Below are 23,019 nucleotides of genomic sequence, written 5' to 3'. Positions count from 1 at the left end.
CTTTTCCAAGAAGCAATTTACCTGCAGCCCTGTCTGGCTTAAGTGGACAGGAGATGTCACATTCCTCAGCAAATACCTGTTGACTGCAGGAGAAATGCAGGTCCAAGATAATGTCAATGAGAGGAACCCAGGAGACTTTTGGTGACCAGATCCTGAAACTCTGGGAGATGATAGTTCCCCCTCACTATAAAATCTCTAAGAACATATGGTTAAGAGTCCAATTAGAGGTGGGCATGGTGGCACATATCTCTAATCCCAGCAGTTCGGAGCGCTGAGGCAGGAGGATCTCAAGTTCAAAGCCAGCCTCAGCAACTTAGTGAAGCCCTGAGTAATTCAGTGAGACCCTGTGTCTAAATAAAAAAATATATTTTAAAAAATGGGCTGGGATTAAGTGCCCCTGGGCTCAATCCCTGGTACAAAAAAAAAAAAAAAAAAATCCAATCAGAACTGGTCAGCACGGACCAAGTGACTTAGAGTTGCTATGGCAATGAGACTTGACATGTGGTGTCATCCTTCTGTCAGTCAAAAGTTGAGTGGTGGACCTGGGCGCGACTCTCTGGAAACTTCCCTGGGACCCCTAATAAAATTGGAGTGCAGGAGAGGCATGTTGTCCCTCTCCTTTCTGAGAGGACCCACTCTCTCCCTTGAGTGCCCCCTTTCCCTTCCCCCTATCCCTTCAGTAAACTCATTCCTGTTACTCTGAGTGACAGGTTTGAAATCTTTCTGACTTGGTCGCAAGAATCAGGGTTTGAAGGTGGAGGCTTCGTTGCCCAGTTTCTCAGAAGGTCCCAGCTCCAGAGCACTAACAAACTTTTCTTTGCGTCATCAGAGTTACTACCATTTTGCTTCTTTCCAGAGAACTTCTTTCAACAATTCATATGACAGAGGTCTCCTGGTGACAGTCTCTCAACTTGGTCCTGTTTTCTTTCCTTTTTTCAGGTTGTGTAGTTTCCACCATCTTATCTTCATGACACTCTGCTCAGTTTGCTCAGATCCATAACTGAACATCTAGGGATGATTCATTTACGCTGTGCTTTGATGGCTGTGTGGTCCTTGATGATTTATAACTCTGTTGGTGCAGTATTTGCACGTCCTCCTTCTGGTGTCCTTTAGTCCCTCGCTGCAGTCCCCTCTGCTCCTTTGAGCAAACCTCAATCTGAAAGTCTGTCTGGTAGTTCAGTGCCTGAAGGTCCTCAGAAATGGTTTCTCTCCATTCATTTTCCCCCCATTTTTGAGCTATCTGTTCCTGCTTGTCCACATTCTTTGTGATTTTTTTCATCGTTGTATTGGAAGGTGGCGGTGTGAATATCACTGTGACAAATCGGATTCTCCTACTTTCCTGGTGTTGAGGCAGGAAGATTAGAGGGGGTTGAAATGGGGTTCTTCACTTTCTTTGAAATTTTGGTTCTAGAAATTTCTCAGTTGATTAGGGTTTGGGGAAATTTTTTTTTTCTTCCTAAGAAAGAACTTATGAAAAAAATTAAAATTTTCAATGCCTTTTTCCCTTCTGGTATCAGAATCAGCTGGTTTTTTTTTTTCTTTGATTGTTACACTGAGAACCTGGTAGGATTCTGTAGGTGAAACTCAGCTATTTTTAGGATCTGCTAAGGTTGGACCCCCAGAAAATTTCACCTCTCACACTGGTTTTCTTTCTGTCTTTGGCAAAATTCATCAGGGATGGTTTCCTACCTTGGTTAAGTGTTTCTGATGTAGTAAGTTAATCCTGCTCAGGGTCTGCCTCTTTGTTTCCCCAGTAGGGAGATGAAGGGTAACCATTTTTTATTTTTGTCATGTTCTGTTTATTGCTCTATCTTCAGTGTTTAGAAAAGTCCTTGTTAGCCAAAAGGCACTTAATAAATATAGTGCTGAGTGACAGGGTGTGGTGGTACTTGCCTATAATCCCAGCTACTGAGGAGGCTGAGGCAGGAGGATGTCAAGTTTGAGGGCAGCCTCAGCAATGTAGCAAGACTTGTCTCAAAATAAAAAATAAAAAAAGCTGGAGTTGCAGCTCAGTTGCTCCTGAGATCAATCCCCAGCACCAAACCGAACTAAATAAAAAAAACCCCAATAACAACAAAGTAATTACTCACTGAATAAATAAGTCAAATAAATCTTCAAAGGAAATAGACAAGTCTTCGGGACCTCAGCAATAGCCTTCACATTGTAGTCCATTTTGGTGCAAATTTCTGTGTAGTGGCTTTAGGCGGCCCTATAAGTGAAGGCCTTCCCTTATGTTTAAAGTGCAGGGGTTCCTATCTGTGGTGAATTCTTTTCTGGTGTCTCACAAAATAAGACTTATCAGTGAAGACTTTCCCACATTCAGAACATTCATTCATAAGGTTTTTGTCCAGTATCAAATTTTTTTTTTTTTTTTAAATATTTATTTATATTTTAGTTTTCGGCAGACACAACATCTTTGTTTGTATGTGGTGCTGAGGATCGAACCTGGGCCTCATGCATGCCAGGCAAGCGTGCTACCGCTTGAGCCACATCCCCAGCCCCAGTATCAAATTTTTAAATGTAAACCAAGGCCCAGCTTCTAGCTGAGGGATTTTCTACATGGACAAGCTTTCTCTCCACTGTGAATTTTCTGATGGATATGAAGTCTTGACTTCTGAAAGAAAGCTTCCTCCTATCTATCACTAGTATCATTTAGAAGTTTTTCCCATATAGATTTTTAAAAAATTGTTATTTTTAGTTACACATGACAGTAGAATGTATCTTGACATACACAAAGTATAACTTCCCATTCTTGTGGTTGTACATGCTGTGGATTAGAGGTAGGTACGATGGCACATATCTCTAATCCCAGCAGTTCGGAACGCTGAGGCAGGAGGATCTCGAGTTCAAAGCCAGCCTCAGCAACTTAGTGAAGCCCCTTACATGAACACAGGAAAGTTATATCTGGTTCATTCTACTGTCTTTCTTATCCCCAATCCCCTACCCTTCCCTTCATTCCTTGGGTAATCCGGCGAACTTCTATTCATCCCTACTGTCTCCCCTTATTGTGTGTTAGCATCTGCATATCAAAGAGAATATTTGGCCTTTGGTTTTTTGGGATTGGTTTATTTCACCTACCATGGTAGTCTCTAGTTGCATCCTTTTACCAGCAAATACTATCATTTCATTCTTTATGGCTGAGTAATATTCCATTATGTATATATACCACATTTTCTTTATCTATTCATCTGTTGAAGGGTGCCTAAGTTGGTTCCATAGCTTAGCTGTTATGAATTGAGCTGCTGTGAACATTGATGTGGCCACGTCACTATAGTTCCCATATGGATTTTGTTGTCATTCATGAAATGGGATTTTTCTTCTGGATGAATTTATTGCCGTACAGCTGAAACTCATAAGCCCTCTCTGGCATGAATTTTCTTTCTTTTTTTTTTTTTTTTTACTGGGAATTGAACTCAGGGACACAACCACTGGGCCACATCCCCAGCCTTTTTTTTGTATTTTATCTAGAGACAGGGTCTCATTGAGTTTGCCTAGTGCCCTGCCATTGCCAAGGCTGGCTTTGAACTCTCAATCCTCCTGCCTCAGCCCCCGAGTCCCTGGGATTACAGGCGTATACCACTGCACCCAGCTATGAATTTTCTTTTGATCAGTGATGTTTGATCTCTGGGGAAAGGCCTTCTCACATATCCTACATTTATAGGGTTCTCTCTTGTGTGTTCTCTGGTGTTTCACAAGCTCTGGCTTATAAATAAAAGCTTTGGCACAGTCCTCACATCTATAGGGGTTCTGTCCTGTGTGAATTTTTTAATGTGGGAAGAGTGACCGGGAACTGGCTCAGCATGTTTATCATGTAGGGTCTCATAACCAGGAAGTGAAACTGCAGAAGCTTTGTGAATTGTTCAGGCTTGTGAGTTATCAAGAGGCTTCTTTGTGCACTAAAATGTTATACAGTTAGAACCATCTTGCGGCTATCCTGCTGTACCCAGAAAACCCACTCTACTGGAACTTTTGATAACTGTTGGCCTCAGAGCCGAGGGTCAAGGTCGTTCACATCCTCGCCTTTCCCAGACCTGGCTTTTGCCAACACCGCAGGATCAGCCCCTCTCCATTTCTTCTTCTCTTTGTGCACCACACTAAGGTGAGGTGATCAGAAGCCGGAGGCTCCCTTCTTTGGAGCTGGCAGGAGACTCAGACCACCCAACCTCTGCCCAGAGCTTCCCTGTAGCCTCCATGAATCTCTGAGGCCAGGCTTCTTGCCTTGCTCTCTCAAAGACAATTGCTGCCTGCTTGAGAGACCTGCCCTTCTCTCTTTGAGCCCTCAGTTCAGTGAGTAAAGCCTTTGCCTGTCTTCTCGTTTTGTTTTTTGTTTTATGCCACATTGTCCTCAGTGTCAGCATCAGAACCATCCTTCTGGAGATGACCAGACCATAAGTGGGATGTGCAGACACTGACCACCTCCTCGTCTGTGTTTTCTTGTTCCATCTGCTGACCTGCTCTTTGCCTGACGGCCAGCATGCACTCTGACCTCTGCTTGCTCCGGGTCTGGGGATCTCCCCGTGTGACCTGTGCTACCCTGCTTATTGCTACCCAGTCTGCGAATCTTAGCTCACAATGCTTCTTTCAAGGCAGACATAAATAGGGTTATGTTCTGTTCTTTCCCAAACTTAATTCTTTGTGTAAATGATTCATCATAAAGTATATTGACAAAAGAACAAATAAAAGGTCTGTGGTAAGTTTAAGATGTAGTAGTGCTAACACTATAAATATCCTGAGACTTCTGAAGATTCATAACAGAGCCTTGGCCATTCGTTAGGGTCTCCATAGGTGACCAATGTCCTAATTCCTCAGTCACTTTCCAGTCTTTTCTGTGTGATTTTTCACTAACCAGTGTTCTTTAAGAAACAGAAAGTACCTTATTTATGGTACAAATAAGGGCAGCTTCAAGTTGATTTAATCTCTAATTTTTAGTAAGTATTAAGACAATTTCAAGGGAAAGTGTTACAGGTTCCTTTCTTGGCCTCATTAGGTCCCACACATTCTCATGACTGAGGCTGAAGCAAACTGTTTTCCATTTGTCCAGTGGTGAGGGCCTTGGGCTTTTCAAAGTCCCTTCTTAGTGCTTTGAAAAATGTTGCATCTGTTTCCAGGTACATTTGGAAAATGCGTTCTCTGAACAGTGCTGGGAAATGACTGGTCTGTAGATTTGACTGAAGTTCAAATGACAGGAATTGACAGTGGAGTACATCGGTGTCCTCTAAGCAAAACTCCCTGCCTGTTTGCTCCGTCTTCAACACTTAGATTTCAATTGACTGTTTCCCTCCCCAAGGCCTTAGGTCTTATTTTCAGTATGTTGTTTTATCTTACAGTAGATGTGTCTCATTTGTGGATGTGGGTGGCACTAGGTACCACACCCAGGGTCTTTGTGTATGCCATGCATGGAATACATGCATGTCCCTAAGTAGATACTATTTTGTCCGCGTGAGTCTAGAAATGACTTTTTGATGTCTCTCTCCCTTCCTCTTGGAAATATATGTGGATGTTTTAGGAGCCCGTGACCTTTGAGGATGTGGCCATGAATTTCACCCAGGAGGAGTGGGCTCTGCTGGATCCTTCCGAAAAGCAGCTCTACAGAGATGTGATGCAGGAAACCTCTGGGAACCTGGTCTTTATAGGTAAAGATGGCATGATTCCCTGGCTTGGTCATTGGAAGGCAAATGTCCCTTGTTCATCAGTGTTGCTGCATAATTCTGAACATGAATTTGGGAACACTGGGGTGAAGACACGAGGCATGATCCTATTATACTTTGAATATAGCTAGAACCTAATAATTTTTCTATAATGTTGAATGATTCATAGTGGTTTTTCTGGGTCTACATTTTAGGAGAAAAATGGAAAGAACTAAATGTTGAAGATGAGTTCAAAAGCCCCAGGAAAAACCTAAGGTAATTTGCACCCATAAGGGAAAGCAGTGTTCCTGCAGAGTCTTGGAATGATAGGTATTTTTTGAAACATGAGCACATGGTACAAATAAGGGCAGCTTCAAGTTGATTTAATCTCAGAAGTGTTCCCCCCAACTGTATACAGGTTGAGCATCTGATGTGACTTGGATCTGGAATGTCCTCCATAGGCTGATGTGTTGCAGGTTTGTGCACAATGCAGCAATGTTCAAAGTTGAGGCATTGGGAAGTGATCAGATAAAGAAGGATCTAACCTTATCAGTGCATCAATCAATTAATAGTTGCATAACTTTTTTAAAAGGAGGAATCTATTTTTATTTATTTTGAAAATATTCTTTGAGACAGGGTCTCGCTGAGTTGCTTAGGGCCTCACTAAGTTGCTGAGGCTGGTCTTAAAATTGTAATCCTCCTGTCTCAGCCTCCCAAGTCTCTGGAATGACAGGCATGCACTACTGCTCCTGGCGTATATTCATAAGTGGATGGCATTCCTGGGAGGTGGCAGGGACTGTAGGAGAGATGGACTAGTTGGAGGAAGTAGGGCCTTCTGGAAGGCGTTATCTTTGCCTGACCCCCTTCCTCACGATTGAGTTTTAGCCACCATTAGGGGAGCAACTTTGCTCTACCTCGCTCCCCACCATGATGTTCTGCCTCAAGCCCAAAGGGATGGAACCTATCAACTAGCAACTGAAACCTCTGAAACTATGGACCAAAAATAAATCTTTCATATTTTAAGTTGTTTTTCTTATGCATTTTATCACAGGGATGGAAAGCTAATAGCCTCCATAATCAGAAAATCCAAAACCCCAAATATTAACTATATTGGAAACATTGGGAGCAACATAATGCTAGGAGTGACACTTTCTCATATGTGTATATGTGTGTGTGTGTGTGTGTGTGTGTGTGTGTGTGTGTACACACACACACATTGTTTTATGCACAAAATTATTAAAATTTTTATATTTCCTTCAGATTTTTGGTATAATGTATATGTGAAACAAAAATGAATTTTGTAAAGTAGAAGACATATTAAAGATATCTCATTATGTCTGTGAAAATATATCAAAATCCAGAGTACTTTTGGCCACTATATAAGGAATACTCAAGTACCTACCATATAGAACCACATATAAATACCAACTCTTTGTAATAGCTGTCTTGGAAACTTTCTACTAAGTGTTCAATCCATTGATGTTCAAAAATTCTTACAGGGCACAAAACCAGCACTTCTGTAGCAAAAAAAAAAAATTTGGGGGGGGTACTGAGGATTGAACCCAGGAACACTTGACCACTGAGCCACGTTTCCAGCCCTATTTTGTATTTTATTTAGAGACAGGGTCTCACTGAGTTGCTTCATGTCTTGCATTTGCTGAGGCTGGCTTTGAACTCACGATCCTCCTGTCTCAGCCTCTTGAGTTGCTGGGATTACAGGTGTGCACCACTGCACTGGCAGAAATTATGGAGGCACCACTGGGATAGTAAATTATTAATAATTAAAACCTAGGGGCTGGGGTTGTGGCTCAGTGGTAGAGCACTTGCCTAGCATGCATGAGGCAACTGGGTTCAATCTCCAGCACCACATAAAAAAACTAAACAAAGGTATTGTGTCCTTGTACAACTAAAAATATTAAAAAACAAACAAAAAACCTTACTAATGTGCTTCTCATTTTTTACAGAAGTCAAGTGGTTGAGAGACTCTGTGAATGCAAAGGAGATAGTCAGTGTGCGGAAAACCTTAAATGGACTCCAGAGCATATTTTGAAGGAAAAAACTCCTCCAGGAGTAAAACCATGTGAAAGTCCTGTGTGTGGAGAAGTGACCATTGGTCATTCATCCCTAAAGGTGCCCCTGAGAGGTCCCACTGAACTCGAACCATGTGAGCATCAGGAATATGGAGAGAGGCCATATAATCAGAAGGAGTGTGGGAAATCCTTCAGCTATTCTCAGTGTTTGCAGACTCATGAAAGGACTCACAGTGGAGAGAGACCCTGTGACAAAAAATGTGATGAAGCCTTTAGGTGTTCCAGTCCTGTTGGAAATCATAAAAGGACTCACACTGGTGAGAAGCCCTATAAATGTAAGCAATGTGGGAAAACCTTTGCTCGTTCTAGTATCCTTGTAGAGCATGAAAGAATTCACACCGGAGAGAAACCATTTGAGTGTAAGAGTTGCGGCAAAAGATTTACTCGTTCTAGTTCCCTTTACACACATGAAAGAATTCACACTGGAGAGAAACCCTTTGTTTGTAAGCAATGCAGTAAAGCCTTCTGTGATCAGAGTTCCCTTCGGTACCATGAAAGAATTCACAGGGGAGAGAAGCCATATGTATGTAAGCAATGTGGGAAAGCCTTTGCTTGTTCTGGTACCTTTCGAAAACATGAAAGAATTCACAAAGAAGGAAAACCCTACAAATGTCTGCACTGTGTGAAAGCCTTCCGTTCTGACAGTGCCTTTCGAAAACATAAGAGAGTGCATACCGGAGAGAAACTCTATGTATGTCCGCATTGTGGTAAAGGCTTTGTTTATTCCATTTCTTTTAAGTACCATGTAAAGACACACAATCGAGAGAGAGAAAAGAAACCCTATGAATGCAAGCAGTGTGGTAAAACGTTCTATAGTGCCAGTTACCTGAAAGAACATGAGAACATTCACAGTGGAGAGAAACCTTTTGAATGTAAGCAGTGTGGTAAAGCCTTCCATAATTCCGCTTCCTTCCGAAGACATAACAAATTGCACACTGGAGAAAAGCCACATGTATGTGAGCAATGTGGGAAAACCTTTGTTTTTTCTAGTTCCTTTCGGAGACATAACAAAGTTCACACTGGAGAAAAACCACATGTATGTGAGCAGTGTGGGAGAGCCTTTGCTTGTTCTGGTTCCCTTCGGAGACATAACAAAGTTCACACTGGAGAAAAACCACATGTATGTGAGCAGTGTGGGAGAGCCTTTGCTTGTTCTGGTTCCCTTCAGAGACATAAAAGAACTCACACAGGAGAGAAACCCTATAGATGTATGCACTGTGGAAAAGCCTTCAGTTCTGACAGTGCCTTTCGGAGACATAAAAGAGCTCACACAGGAGAGAAACCCTATAGATGTATGCACTGTGGAAAAGCCTTCCGTTCTGACAGTGCCTTTAGAAGACATAAAAGAGTGCATACTGAAGAGAAACCATATTTTGACAGCATTGCAGCAGAGCCTTCATTTATCCCTCTTCATTTAAATACCACGTAAGAGAAACCTTATGTATATGAGCAATGTGGGAAAACCTTCCTTATTTTGAATTATTTTATAGCACATGAACAAGCTCACAGGGGCAAATCCTATGTGTGTAAGCAGTGTGAGAAAATCTTGTTTCTCAGTTCCCTTCAAATACATGAAAAGATTATACACTGGAGAGAGACCCTACGTTTTTGAGCAGTGTGGGAAAGCATTCCGTTGTTCCATTGCCCTGAGAACCCATAAAAAAACGCACAGTGCAGCGAACCTGTACGAACTCAAGCAGTGTGGTAAAGCATTTGGTGATCCCAGTTCCCCGAAAACATGAAAAAAATTTACAGTGGAGAGAAACCCTATGTATAAAAGTCTCCATTTGGCTCACACATGTGGATGCACACTGAATCAAACCTTGTCATTGTGAAGAAAAAAAATAAAACCCAAGAAAGTTATTAGTTGAAACACATTTTCAATTAATGAAAAATTGTCATGTAGTGCAATCTTATGAGTAATATGAAGAACTCGATGCAAAGTAATTTGTGTAAAATACTCCAGAAAATACGCAATCTGAAGGAAATACTACAAGTTATGATAAAGATTGTGTTTATCAGGGGCTCATTCTTGTTGTGGGGGAGTAATGGGAGTTGCATCCAAGGGCACTATACTACTGAGCTACATCCCCAGCCCTTTTTTCAGGCAATATAGAGGGTGGAGCATCATACTCCTTACAACCCCACCTACAACTGCTGAGAATATTTTGAACTCCAATGGAAAGAGTTCTTTAAATTTTCATCAAGATTTAAAAATTTTTTTTAAAATTCTTTTTCTCTGTTTAATTATTACCTTGATGGTACATGGACATTTATACAGTTTAAAATTTTTCTTCTAGTATTTTTGAAGCCAGTTTTTTTTTTTCATGGATTAGGTTTTTTGTTAAACAGGATGCTTGATTAGTATATTTTAGTATTGTTTTGTATTTATTTTTAATTTTGAAAGTTTTTACTTTACATATTTTTTTCTTCTACCTGTTTCCCTTGATTCTCTTCTGCTAGCAGCCAATCTCTATTCTCTTTCACGCTTCCTTTAATTTTTTACTTCTCTCCTCCCTCATAATCTCACATCCTATCATTTCTGTTTTCTCTGTCCACCATTTGAAAGTATAAACCCTTTTGCAAGCTGGTTGTTATTATTGTAGGCAATAACTGATCATATAATTTCTGTTTATTATGATAATTTGTAGACATCATAGTAGAAATATTTGGTTTAATGCTATATATTGTTTGTATTGGTTATTGTTAATTATTTGTCTACCCTTTGAGGTACGTTAAACCTTCAGAGACACTATAAGTCCACAGATAGAAACTCTGCTGCCTCAGATCCATATTGTTAGATGGGTAGACATACAAACAACATGAAAAATCATCACCTCAAGCAAACTAAGATACTTCAATAACAGAATCCATTGACACCACAGTGGAAGAAATGTTAGAGGAGTGAATATCAGAGAAAATACAGAAAGTAAAAGGTCACTTCAATAGAGAGGGGCAGAGATTGGGGGGGGAGAACTCTTTGAAATGAAAGAATCAATAAACCAAATTAAACATTCAATGGAAAGCATCACCAATAGACGAGATCACTTGGAAGACAAAACCTCAGGCAATGAAGACAAAATATATAACCTTAAAAATAAAGTCAACCATAGTGAGAAGATGTTAAAATATAAACAGAACTTTCAAGAACTATGGGTTAACATGAGAAGACTGAACTTAAAAATTTTTCTTATCAGGATAGATGAAGACGTGGAGATACAAATCAAAGGAATGCACAATCTCTTCAATGAAATAACAGAAAATTTCCCAAACCTAAAGAATGAAATGGAAAATCAAATACAAGAGGCATACAGGATCCCAAATGCACAAAATTACAACAGACCCATACCAAGGCACATTATAATGGAAATGCCTAACATACAGAATAAAGATAGAGTTTTAAAGCTGAAAGAGAAAACTATAAGATTACTTATAGGAGGAAACCAATTTAGATCTCAGGTGATTTCTCAACCCAGATCCTCAAAGCTAGGAGTTCCTGGAATAACATACCAAACTCAAAGAAAATGGGTGCCAACCAAGAACCCAAATCCAGCAAAATTAAGCTTCAGATTTGAAGATGAAATAAAAACTTTCCATGATAAACAAAAGAAAAGGAATTTGAAACTAGAAAGCCTGCACTACAGAACATTCTTACCAAAACATACCATAAAGATGAAATGAGAAAAATGAAAACCAGCTCGTTTTTGTAGGAACTACACTAAAAGAATAGTCAAATGAGAAACTAATGCAAGTTAAAAACTAGAAATAGGTGCTAGAGTTGTGGCTCAGTGGTAGAATGCTTGCCCCACATGCGTGGGGCACTGGGTTTGATCTTCAGCACCACATAAAGGTATTGTGTTCATCTACTACTTAAATTTTTTTTTTAGAGAATTTTTTTTTTTTTAATATTTTTTAGTTATCAGCGGACACAACATCTTTGTTTGTGGTGCTGAGGATCGAACCTGGGCTGCACGCATGCCAGGCAAGCTCGCTACCGCTTGAGCCACATCCCCAGCCCCCTACTAAAAAATTTTAAAAAGTTAATCAGAAGGGACAAGGATATTCCATACTGCTTAAGGGAATTACCCATCAATAAGATAACAGTCATAAATATTTATGCCCCAAACAATGGAGCATCTACACACATCAGTCAAACCCTTCTCAATTTCAAGAATCAAATAGACCACAATTCAATAATACTGGGTAACTTTAACATGCTTCTGTGACCACTGGATAGATGCTCCAAACAAAAACTAAAGCCAAAGAACTAAAAAATACAATCGACAATGTGGACTTGGACTGAATACACTTTCTTAGCCAATGGAGCCTTGTGTAATGTAGACCATGTTATGTAATCTACCACATATGTTCACATACAATTGTAATATTAATATATTTTTAGCATCTGAAGGATTAATTTTATAGCTCTCTTTCCATTTATATTTTTGTGTTCTTGCTTTTTTCTTGATTAGATTTGTTTATTAAATTTAAGCTGTTATTTTTCTTATTTCATATGATTGATTTCTAATGCATTAAATCACACAGGAAACCCAGTCCTCATGATTTCAATTTTTTAAAAAAAGTAATGGAAATGCTTTTGTATTAATTATATTGGTTACATACATGGTGAAACTGATCAAATTGCATACTTCAAATATGTGCATTTTATTGTATTTCAACTTTAATAGTTATGGGAAAAAAATTGAGACAGGCTCTCTCAAAGTTGCCCAGGCTGGCCTTGAGTTTGTGATTGTCCTGCCTTAGCTTCCCAAATGGAGATTATAGGCATGCACTGCTGCACCCAGCTAATCAGCTAAAGTAGACGCCACTGTGATGTCCCCCTGAAAACACCAAACGAAGCAGGGAAGCTTCAAGGTCATTTATCAAAATAATTAAATGAGCAACAGACAGCTTTCATTTTGAGTAGCGTCCTAATTTTAGTGCAGAAGGGGGGTGTGACTGACATACTCAACATGGGACGGGCCCAAGGACACCACCTGTCCTTAACAGTGTCAACAGAAGCACAGGACAAGGGCAAGGTTAAAAAAAATGAGAATCCCTACTCAGTATAAATTAACTCGAGTTGAGAAATATGATTTGTCCAGGAGAAAACATGCCACTCAGTCCTTTGCCATCAAATGTTCATACCTAGCTCTCATATACAGCAGTACAACACTTAAAAGTACTTAGGGCTGTGCATAGTGGCACACACCTGTAATCCCAGTGTCTCAGGAGGCTAAGGTAGGAGGATTGCAAGTTCAAAGCCAACCTCAGCAACATGAGGCCCTGAGCAACTTGGTGAGGCCCTGCCTCAAAATATAAATAAATAGATAAATAAATAGGGCTGTGGGTGTGGCCCAATGGGTAAGTGCCCATTGGGCCCATTATTGGGTTTAACCCCCAATACTAGAAAAATAATTCATTAATTAAAATATCTTTGGGGCACAGCTGAATGGTATGTGCTGCCTGGTATACACAATGTCCTGAGTTCAACCCCTAGTAATACAAAAAGAAGAAAAGAAAAAGTAATTGCACAACTTTTAATAAGGTATAGTATATATTTTCTCTTAATTCCCTATGTCTCCCTGAGTAAAGGGCCCCTGGGTTCGAAAGAGAGGGAAGGAGGGAGGAGGAAAGGAAGGAAGGAAAGGCCGTCATCCCCATTTCTAGGAAGGAAGGAAGGAAGGAAAGGAAAAGGGAAAGGAAAGGCCGTCATCCCCATTTCTCTCCCAGGCCCCGCCTGCCACCTCCAAGCCTCCTTGCCCGGGCAGTCCCTGTTTTACTTTGTACCCTATCTGCCCATTTAAAAAGCATTTGTTGAAATCTATTGGATCTTTTGAAATGACGGAGCCTTTGATCCCTCCCTGCCTCAGCCACCCGCCCACACTCTGGGCGCCACTGTTCCACTGTCCACTTTGATGCGACCAACTCCACATGTTCGGGAGATGGAGGGATCGGGCAGTGTCTTTCTGTGTCTGGCCTGCTCCACTTCATAGAGGTCCTTCAGGTTCATCCACGTTGCCATAAAATAGCAAGGTTTTCTTTTATGGCTGAATAGTATTCTGTCATGTCCATGGGCCACATTCTCCTTATCCATCTGCTCACTGCTGCACACTTAGATGGACCTGTAACGAGGCCATCCTGAAAGGTGCGGTGCACACAGAGCGTGTGGCTCTTCAACAGACCGACTTCATGGCCTTTCGATGTCCGTGCAGCCGTGGGATTGCTGGATCATGCAGGGGTCCTGTTTTTAATATTCGAAGAATATCCATAATGTTCTCCATAATGTCTATATAATACTGGACATTTTCACCAACAGTGTGTAAGGTTCCCCCTTCTCCACAGCACTAGTGACTGATTGATTCTTTGATAATAGCCATTCTAACTGTGTGAGGTGATATCGTGGTTTGGATTTGCATTTCATTTGTTTTTTTTTTTTCTTTTGGGAAATGTTTATTCAGGTTATTTGTACGTGTGAGTGTGTGTGTATGTGTGTGTGTGTGTGTGTGTTGCTGGGGATTGAATCCAGGGCCGCACCCATGCTAGGCAAGCATACCACCACTGAGTTACATAGCCAACTCTTTTGCATATTTTTATTGGATTATTTGTTTCCTTGCTATTTAATTGTTGGAGTTCCTTATATATTTTGGAAATTAATATCAGATGTATAGTATAAACATATCTCCTCCCATTCTGGAGGTTATCTGTTGCTTCTGTTGATTGTTTCCTTTGCGCTCTACAGAGCATTTTAGTTCGATGTTACCTCCTTGGCTTATTTTTCCTTCTGTTGACTTTTGGAGTCATGGCCCCCCAGAATCATTGCCCAAAACAGTGTGATGCCGCTTTTCCCCTATGTCTTCCTCTAATAGTTTCAAGTCATATTTTAAGTCTTTTTTAAAAAATCATTTTAAAGTACACAATTCAGTGAAACTTAGTACATTCACAATATTGTACAAATGTCACCACCATCTGGTTTTAGAATATTGTCAAAGTTTAGACCATTCAATTTTAGAATATTGTCTGGTTTTAGAACATTGTCATATTTTAAGTCTTTTTAATGGATTATGAGTTGATTTTTGTGTGTGATGAGAGGAAGGGGTCTAATTTCATTCTGCAGATGGATATACAGTTTCCCCAGTGCCATTTTCTAAGAGATATTGCTTTCTACATCATGCAGCCTTATCCCCTTTGTTGAAAATCAGTTAGCGAGGAAGGTGTGGATTTTTCTGGGCGGTTTATTCTGTTCAACTGGGCTGTGTGTCTGTGTTTTGCTGGGGCCAGGTTTGAAGTCAGGCAGTGGGATGCCTCCAGCTTTGTTCTCGTCCCTCAAGATCACTTTGTCTATTCAAGGTCTTTTGTGGTTCCATATAAATTTTAGAATTGTTTCTTCCATTTCTGTTAAGAAAGTCTTTGGTAGGGATGACACTGACCCTGTAATATGGATATTTTAATGATGTTAATTCTTCCATTGTGTGAGCATGAGATACATTTTCATATATTTGAGTCTTATTAAATTTTTCATCATTGTCAAAAAACACCCCATTTACTCATAAAAGCAACAGTATATCTCCTATGTTATAGTTTTGGCCCCTAAACTTGTAGTATAAAAGTATCGGAAGAACCCCATAGAAATATATCTGATAAGAAAAGTATAAAGACAGAGAGGCAGAAGGACAACACAATGGTACACAAAATTAGTATTTAGAGTCTCAAAAAGAAAATGCTTACCTAACAGAAAAATGAAGAAATGTTTTGAACAGGGTTTTTGCAAAAGAGGATATCCATATGAGTTAAAGGAGACTTTCAGATATGAAAATATGTTCAACATCTCTAGCAATTAGAGAAATACAAATTAAAATTACACTGAGATTTCATCTCACTCCTGTCAAAATGGCAATTATCAAGAATACAAGTAATAGTAAATGTTGATGAGAATGTGGGGCAAAACATACCCTCATACATTGCTGGTGGGACTGCAGTTGGTACAAACACTCTGGAAAGCCTCGGAAAACTTGGTATGAAGCCACCATTTGACCCAGTTATCCCATTCTTCAGCATATACCCAAAAGACCAAAATCAGCACACAATACTGACACAGCCACATCAATATTTATAGCAGCTCAATTCATAATATCTAACCGACCAAAGTGCCATCCAACAGGTGAATGGATAAAGAAAATGTGGTACATATACACAATGGAATATTGCTCAGCCATAAAGAAGAATGACATTATGGCATTTGCAGGTAAATGGATGCACCTGGAGACAATCATGCTAAGTGAAATAAGCCAATCCCCAAAAACCAAAGACCAAATGTTCTGATATATGGATGCTAACACACAGTAAGTAGGTGTATATGTGTGACAGGGAGAGAATGGAAATTCATTGGATTAGATAGAGGGGAATGAAGGGAAGGGATGGGGGATAGAAATAGGAAAGAGAGTAGTAGGATGAATGGGACATAACTTTTGTATGTTCATGTATGAATACATGACCAGTGTAACTCCACATCATGTACAATCACAAAAATGGGAAGTTATACTCATGTATGTATAACATGTCCAAATACATTCTACTGTGATATATAACTAAGAAGAGCAAATGATTTTTTTTTAAAAGAAGACTTTTCAACCCCACTGGTAATTAAGGAAATATGAATTAAAGCAACAACTGGAGACCATTTGGCAACTATATTGTCAAAATTAATTTTGTCAAACACTGGGGATGGAGTAGGACAATAGATCCCGTGACACACAGGTGCTAGGGGTGTAGATGAGCAGGGTTGATGGGAGTTAATTTTACGATCCTTCTTAAATTGAAGAATCACATTTCCTAGGACCTGTTCTTTATTTAGGACATTTATATACATATAATTTAGTTATTCATTTTAGTTGTTGATGGACCTTTATTTTATTCATTTGTTGATATATGGTATTGATGATCGAACCCAGTGCCTCACATACGATAGGAAAGCTCTCTACCACTGAGCCCCAGCCCCAGCCCCTTAGGATCTGATCTTGTTATCACCTTAATCTGTATTTGAATCAGCTAGTGCCCGTGAGCAATAAAAGACAGATGAGGAGATGTGTCGCATTATTCCTAGTAACAGTGGAAAACTGGAAGCAACTGAGGTGTCTATGAGTAGGGAACAGCTAAACCCAGGCCACAGATGATCATCAACTTGAATATTAAACTGCTTTTATGAAAATTGGGTGGTTCTAAAGAAACATTCTCACCCAGGGTAATTTTACTTCTCATGGACATTTGGCCATATCTGGAAATACTTCTGTCATGTCCAGGGTGGGGTCATGCTGCTGGTATCCAGTGGGCAGACAAGGGCATGCTGCTGGGCATCCTGCCATGCACAGTGGGGGTGGGGTGCACTGCAAAGAATGGCGCAGCCCAGCACATGGGCACTGCCAGGGCTGAGACCTGGTTTGAATTCAACTCCAAGTTGCTCAGTGGAAAAGGCAAAAGTCTCAGAAAGGACAATCAGATTCATGTCAAAACACACAGCAGAGGAAAATAGCCCAACAGTCTCTTGGGAAGTTTAGCATAGAATTACCAGAAATGTCACTCGTGGGCATGTACCCAGAATAATTCAAGAGTTCAAACAAATCTTTCTACACCAATGGTCGAAGCAGCACTGTTCATCATAACCAAAAGGTAGAAAGGACCCCGGTGTCTATCAGCAGAGGATGGGTAAACAAAATGTAGATCCAGGCACCAGGTTTCCCTGAGCCATGCAAAAGACAGATGTTGCTGTACATGCAACGCCACTGGAGAACCTGGGAGCACTGTGATGAGAGACAGCCATCAGGCACAAAACGCCACCTCTTCTAGGATGCCATTGGTATAGGGTATTCAAAATGGGCAATTCCACTGAGGCAGGAAACAAACCGGCGATTGCCGGGGTCTGGGAGCACAGTGAGTGCTCCGACTGTGTGGTTTCCTTTAGAGATGATGAAAATGTTTTGAACCAGCTAGAAGTGGTACTTGTGTGATACTGTGAATGCCTTAAGTCCCATTGAACTGTACTCTGTAAAGTAGTTAATTATATGAAATGTGTCTCAAAAATAAAACTGTGATGTGCAGCACTTCAAAGGTCTGCATTGGTTGATGTGCCACATGCCTATGAAGGTCTGAAAGGATGTCGTGTAACTGACCGTCATGGTGGCATGGCAGCCCTTAGCCTTATTTGTAGCATTTCAGTTACTTAAGAAGAAGGAACAAATACACACATGATCTTTGATTTTGAAAAATCATTAAAAATCATCTAATTGGGCAGGAGACCTAGATTCAGAAGGAGGAAGGTGGAGGGGCCTGTCAGGTAACCGCCTCAGTCCCAGCGGGCAATGATGGGGTTGCTCTCCTGTCGACATCAACAGCCAGGTCCCCAAATCCCAAATTTGTAGAGCATTAGTCTCTTCTCAAGCCCTTGAGAAGTTCAAGTAATTGGCTCAGCCTGGGAGGAAAAGTGAGGACACAGATTCCCTGATGTTGCCTCATCCCCAAGCGGGTCCCAGGGGTCTCGGCATTCCCTGTCGCAGAGGCAGAGGTGGAAGGACACCAGCGCGAGAAAAAAGTGGGCAGGAAGCAGGGGGATAAATGAAGGTGGTCAAGCTCTGTCAAGCTCCCTGCCCAGCGGCCGAGGCTCACAGGTCACCCTCCACACGTTCTCAACAGGGAAACTCCAGGGTCAGCTGCTGGGGTGAGGCAGAAACAAGTAAAGGTTCTGGAGTTCCAGGTGAGTCACCTCCCCTGCCATCTACCTGACCAGGACACCTGCCGGAGAAGCCACCCATTTGTACAACTCAGGCAATTCAAGTCAGGGGAGCAGGGGACATCAGGACCTGTGACGACTGCCTAGCAGACCTGATTCTTTTTGGATGAGGTAGGCTCTTTGGATGGGTGAGAAAACTGAGATGCAGAGACAGGGGACCACGGCTTGGTCACTTAGGATGTCTGTCTGCTTCTAACCTTTCTTTTTGGTTTGTCTGGGGAAAAAAATTGGCTGGGGAGAGGCAGAGAGGAAAGAGAGACAAGGAGATTCAGAATGGAGCAGCTCCAGGCTCCCCGGGTGCAAACAGTGAGGAAGGCATCGTGGGCCAGATGAGGGGATGCTAAAGAGTTGGAATAAGAAATGAGGGAGGAGGTGGCTGAGATGGGAGAGGGTCACTAAGAAGGGTGGGCAGCAGGGAAGGCAGAGGGGTTTGAGGAAGAGAGACCCAGTCCATGGTTCTCAACTGGGGGTGATTCCAAACCCCAAGGGACATTTGACAGTGTGGGACAATACACCTTATTGTCCTGATTGGGGATGCCACTGGCATCCAGCAGATCAAGGTCAGGATCGCTGCTCACACCGTGAAATGCCCCGGGCAGCGCCCACCCAGTGATCAGCCCTCAGGCCACTCTGCCTGTGAGTTCAACTGTTTAGATCCCCACGTATGAAGGGGATCATGAGCGATCTGTCTCTCTGGGCCTGGCTGGCTGGTTATCAGGCACTGAGGGTGTAGCTGGGAGGGAGGGAATGCAGAATTATTGATGGTGGGTGGTGGAGTTCCCATTAGACTGCAGGAGTAAGTTTTGGGATCTGCTGCCCAGCAGGGTGACTCTCCTCAATGGTAACGCAAATCCATGTCAGATAACTAAGGCTCAGTGGTGGAGCGCTTGCCTAGCCTGTGTGAGGCACTGGGTTCGAACCGGCACCACATAAAAGTAAACAAAAGTATTGTGTCCATCTACAACTAATAAAATAAAAAATAAGAGACTGTGTTTCAAATAGCTCACCATAAAAACAATAAATGAGGCAATGGGACTGGGGATGTGGCTCAAGCGGTAGCGCACTCGCCTGGCATGCGTGCGACCCGGGTTCGATCCTCAGCACCACATACCAACAAAGATGTTGTGTCCGCCAAGAACTAAAAATTAAATATTAAAAATTCTCTCTCTCTCTCTTAAAAAAATAAAAATAAAAATAAATAAATGAGGCAATGGATACGGCCATGGGATGATTTAATCATGACATGTTAAAACATCACTTATGTACCCCATAAATGCCTACAATTATAAGTCTATCAAAAATAATATGAGAAAAGAACAGTCCTGTTTTAAATGTCCCTAATGCTAAAGTTGGGAAACCCCACTGCAAGGACACTGTGGGCAGGACTTGCCTCGCTGAGCGTGGTCCCCAAGTCTCTGGGCAGAGAGCTGACCTTGCTGTGGGTTCCCCTAGTGTCAGAAAGTCCTCTTCCGTGTTTCTCTTCCTCCTTCATCTTCCTCTCTCTCTCTCTCCCCTCTCTTTCTGTTTTTTGTCTTTTTTGTCCCTCTCACTAAAATCTACATTTCTATGCAGTGTCACTCATGGTGTTGTGAACTCCCTGGGTTTTGACAAACACACAATGTCAAGAATCTGTCTCTATAGTGCCCTACAGCATAGTTCCACCACCTTAAGAATTCTCTGTGCCCTTCCTGTTCCCCCTCTGACTCCACGATTCCCTGGCAGCCAGAGACCTTCCTTTGTCTCCATGATGGTGCGTTTTTTCAGAATGAGCAGGCGCCCCTTGTAGCTGTATCCCGAGAGCCTCGTCATTCCAGAGGGGAGCGTAGCTGCCCTGCACGTTTCCCCAGAGGGAAGCAGCTCTCGCCTTCTCAGAGTTCTTTCTTTCTATGGGTGTTTGGGGTCTTCAGAGATATGAGGAGTGAGAGTGTGGGCGTGGCCATGGGGAGGGGTGTCTCCTCGACCTGAGCATGGCCCGACACTCCACAGCCTCCAGTAAGCCATGAGCAACAGGAGGAGGCCAGAAAAAAGCAAGCTTTGGGGTCAGTCAGATCTAAGTTCAGATCCTGGCACCCGTGTTCTAGAGTCATGGCACCCTGGTAAGTGACAGTTCCTCTGTGGGATTCAGCTTCTCCATCTGCAAAATGGGGTGGTGGTGGGTCGGAGTTTCACAGGAAAAGATTTAAGGACCACATGAGAGATGCTTAGTCCAACGGAAGCATCCAACCAAGGGCAGCTGTTCTGACTGGGGAATTGCTGTTGAGTTCTGTAGAGATAAGAGTCCCTGACATTAAGGACCCCCAGTCCAGTGAAGGGTAGATATGGTTCCAACATGGTGACAGATGAATGGCATGACAAAGTCATAAGCAAGGAGTTTTAGAGTCATGTAGGAATTTTTGTTTGGGAAGAAGTGACTAAATGTTTTTTGGGAAGAAACTTTCAGGAGTGTGGGACAAAGGAAGTGACACTGAAACTGATTTTTAAAAAAAAAATACCTTTATTTTTATTTATTTATTTTTATGTGGTGCTGAGGATCGAACCCAGGGCCTCACACGTGCTAGGTGAACACGCTACCACTGATCCACAAGCCCAGCCCTGAAACTGAATCTCAAAGAGAAACAGGCACATGCCAAGTGCAAAGGGGGAAGACGGGGCCTGGGCGGTGGAGAGGGGTGCCAACAGGTGAAGCTGCACTCTGGGTTCTCAACCATGCACCGTGGCACCCCATGAGGACACCGTGTTGTACGGAGACATTTTTTGTTTGTCACATCGGATCTGAGTCTGCTATCTAGCTGGTCAAGACCAGGGACACTGCTATACATCCCACAGGCACAGGCCCCTCCGGGAATGATCTTGCCCTAAACACTCATATTTCCAAGTGTGAGTAACCCTGCCCTAGACACTGGGGAGCCACAGAGGGCCTGTGAGCCTGACACACATCTCCCAGTGTCATTCATGGTCTCTTGGAGGATTTCATTTCCCAGCCACTCACCCCTCTATGATTTCAGGGTGGCAGGACTGTGTGGCACTGTTGGGCACTGTCCTGGGGAGCAATGGCAGATGATGACCTCAAAGTGGGGGAAAGAAGAAAGCAGTTCCAGGAAGAGAGGCCCCAAAATGGGAGGTGGCAGTTCTTGGGGATGCAGCCTCCACTCTCCAAAGTAACTGGTTCTTCCTGATGCTCATGATGAACCTGTCAGGGCTTGATCCAGGGCCTAAGCCAACTGAAGAGCCACTCACTACTGCTTGAAAGTCCCCAGAGGGCCATGTTAAGGCTTGGTCCCCAGACCCTGGTGCTGCTGGGAGGTGCTGGAGCCCTTGGCATTTGGGGCCAAGTGGGAGGTTTTAGGTCATTCTGGCATGCCACCAAAGGGACTGTGGGACCCCTGTCTCCTTCACACCATCCATGAGGTGAATGGGCTTCTCCACACACTCCTGCCGTGACGTGCTACCACAGGCCCAGATTAATGGGATCAATTGGTCATGGACTGAAACTTTGAAAAACATGAGCCAAAATAAACCTTCCCTCTCCTTCATTTGATTTACTGAGTTATTTGTCAACACTCATGGAAAGGTGACTCATGCAAGTGCCTTTTTAAAATGGATTTTTTTTCCAGTGCTGGGATTGAATCCAGGGCCTCGGGTATGTGCGGCAAGAGCTCTACCACTGAGCTGCATCCCAAGCCACAGCAATGAAATTTTATGGTGGAAAAATACATATAAAAATGGACCATTTAACTGTTTTTTGAGGCTGGAGGTGAAGGCGTAGAGAGAGAGGGAATAGGGAGGTTGATCAAAGAGCACAAAGGTTCAAAATGACGGGAAGACTGGGTTTTGAGATCTATCGCACAGCAGGGTGACTGTAGTCAATAATCATGTATTATACAGCTCAAAATCACCCAGAGAACAAATTTTATTTTTATTTTTTTTAACTTTTTTTTTAAGAGGGAGAGAGAGAGAGAGGGAATTTTAACATTTATTTTTTTTAGTTTTCGGCGGACACAACATCTTTGTTGGTATGTGGTGCTGAGGATCGAACCCGGGCCGCACGCATGCCAGGCGAGCGCGCTACCGCTTGAGCCACATCCCCAGCCCCAGAGAACAAATTTTAAATGTCATCACAAAAGAATCATCAAGGGCTGAGGGTGGAGCTCACTGGTAGAGTGCTTGCCTAGCAAGCATGAAACCTGGGTTCAAACCCTGGCACGCGCACACACACACACACACACACACACACACACACACACAAATTTTTAAATATTAAAAAGAACAAATTACTTAGGTCATGAATGTGGCCATGAGCTTGACTATGTAACATTGAATACATATATCAAAACACGTCATTGATAAACACATACAATTATGATTAGCCAACAAAAATTATAACAAAAAATTTAAAAGTAAACCATCACAAAATAAATAATGTATAATCATATCAAAATGGATTCTATTGTCATGTAGAATTGAAAAAAACCCTTAAAATATAAGTAATGTTTAAGATCCAGCGGCATTAAGTACATTT

The 23,019-nt window shown here is 42.0% G+C and overlaps 1 protein-coding gene and 1 long non-coding RNA gene across 4 annotated transcripts in view; one reads left to right on the top strand and one right to left on the bottom strand.

The window, feature by feature from the left end:
• The window catches only part of LOC101975055 (uncharacterized), a 28,577-nt gene extending 16,307 nt beyond the window's left edge, over positions 1-12,270 (top strand). For all 3 annotated transcript variants that reach the window (XM_078037715.1, XM_078037714.1, XM_078037716.1), the window contains exons 2-4: positions 5,507-5,633; positions 5,843-5,903; positions 7,592-12,270. In XM_078037715.1, the coding sequence (XP_077893841.1) occupies positions 5,507-5,633; positions 5,843-5,903; positions 7,592-9,146 (1,743 nt within the window). In that variant the 3' untranslated portion in view covers positions 9,147-12,270. The remainder of the gene's footprint in view (positions 1-5,506; positions 5,634-5,842; positions 5,904-7,591) is intronic.
• LOC144374978 (uncharacterized) overlaps positions 1-23,019 on the bottom strand; it is a 100,675-nt gene that overhangs the window by 37,192 nt on the left and 40,464 nt on the right. The gene's annotated exons all lie outside the window — the stretch shown is intronic.

Source organism: Ictidomys tridecemlineatus, chromosome 2 (assembly GCF_052094955.1).
Source record: "Ictidomys tridecemlineatus isolate mIctTri1 chromosome 2, mIctTri1.hap1, whole genome shotgun sequence".
Lineage (NCBI taxonomy): Eukaryota > Metazoa > Chordata > Mammalia > Rodentia > Sciuridae > Ictidomys > Ictidomys tridecemlineatus.
This window is presented reverse-complemented; position numbering and strand designations above follow the sequence as displayed.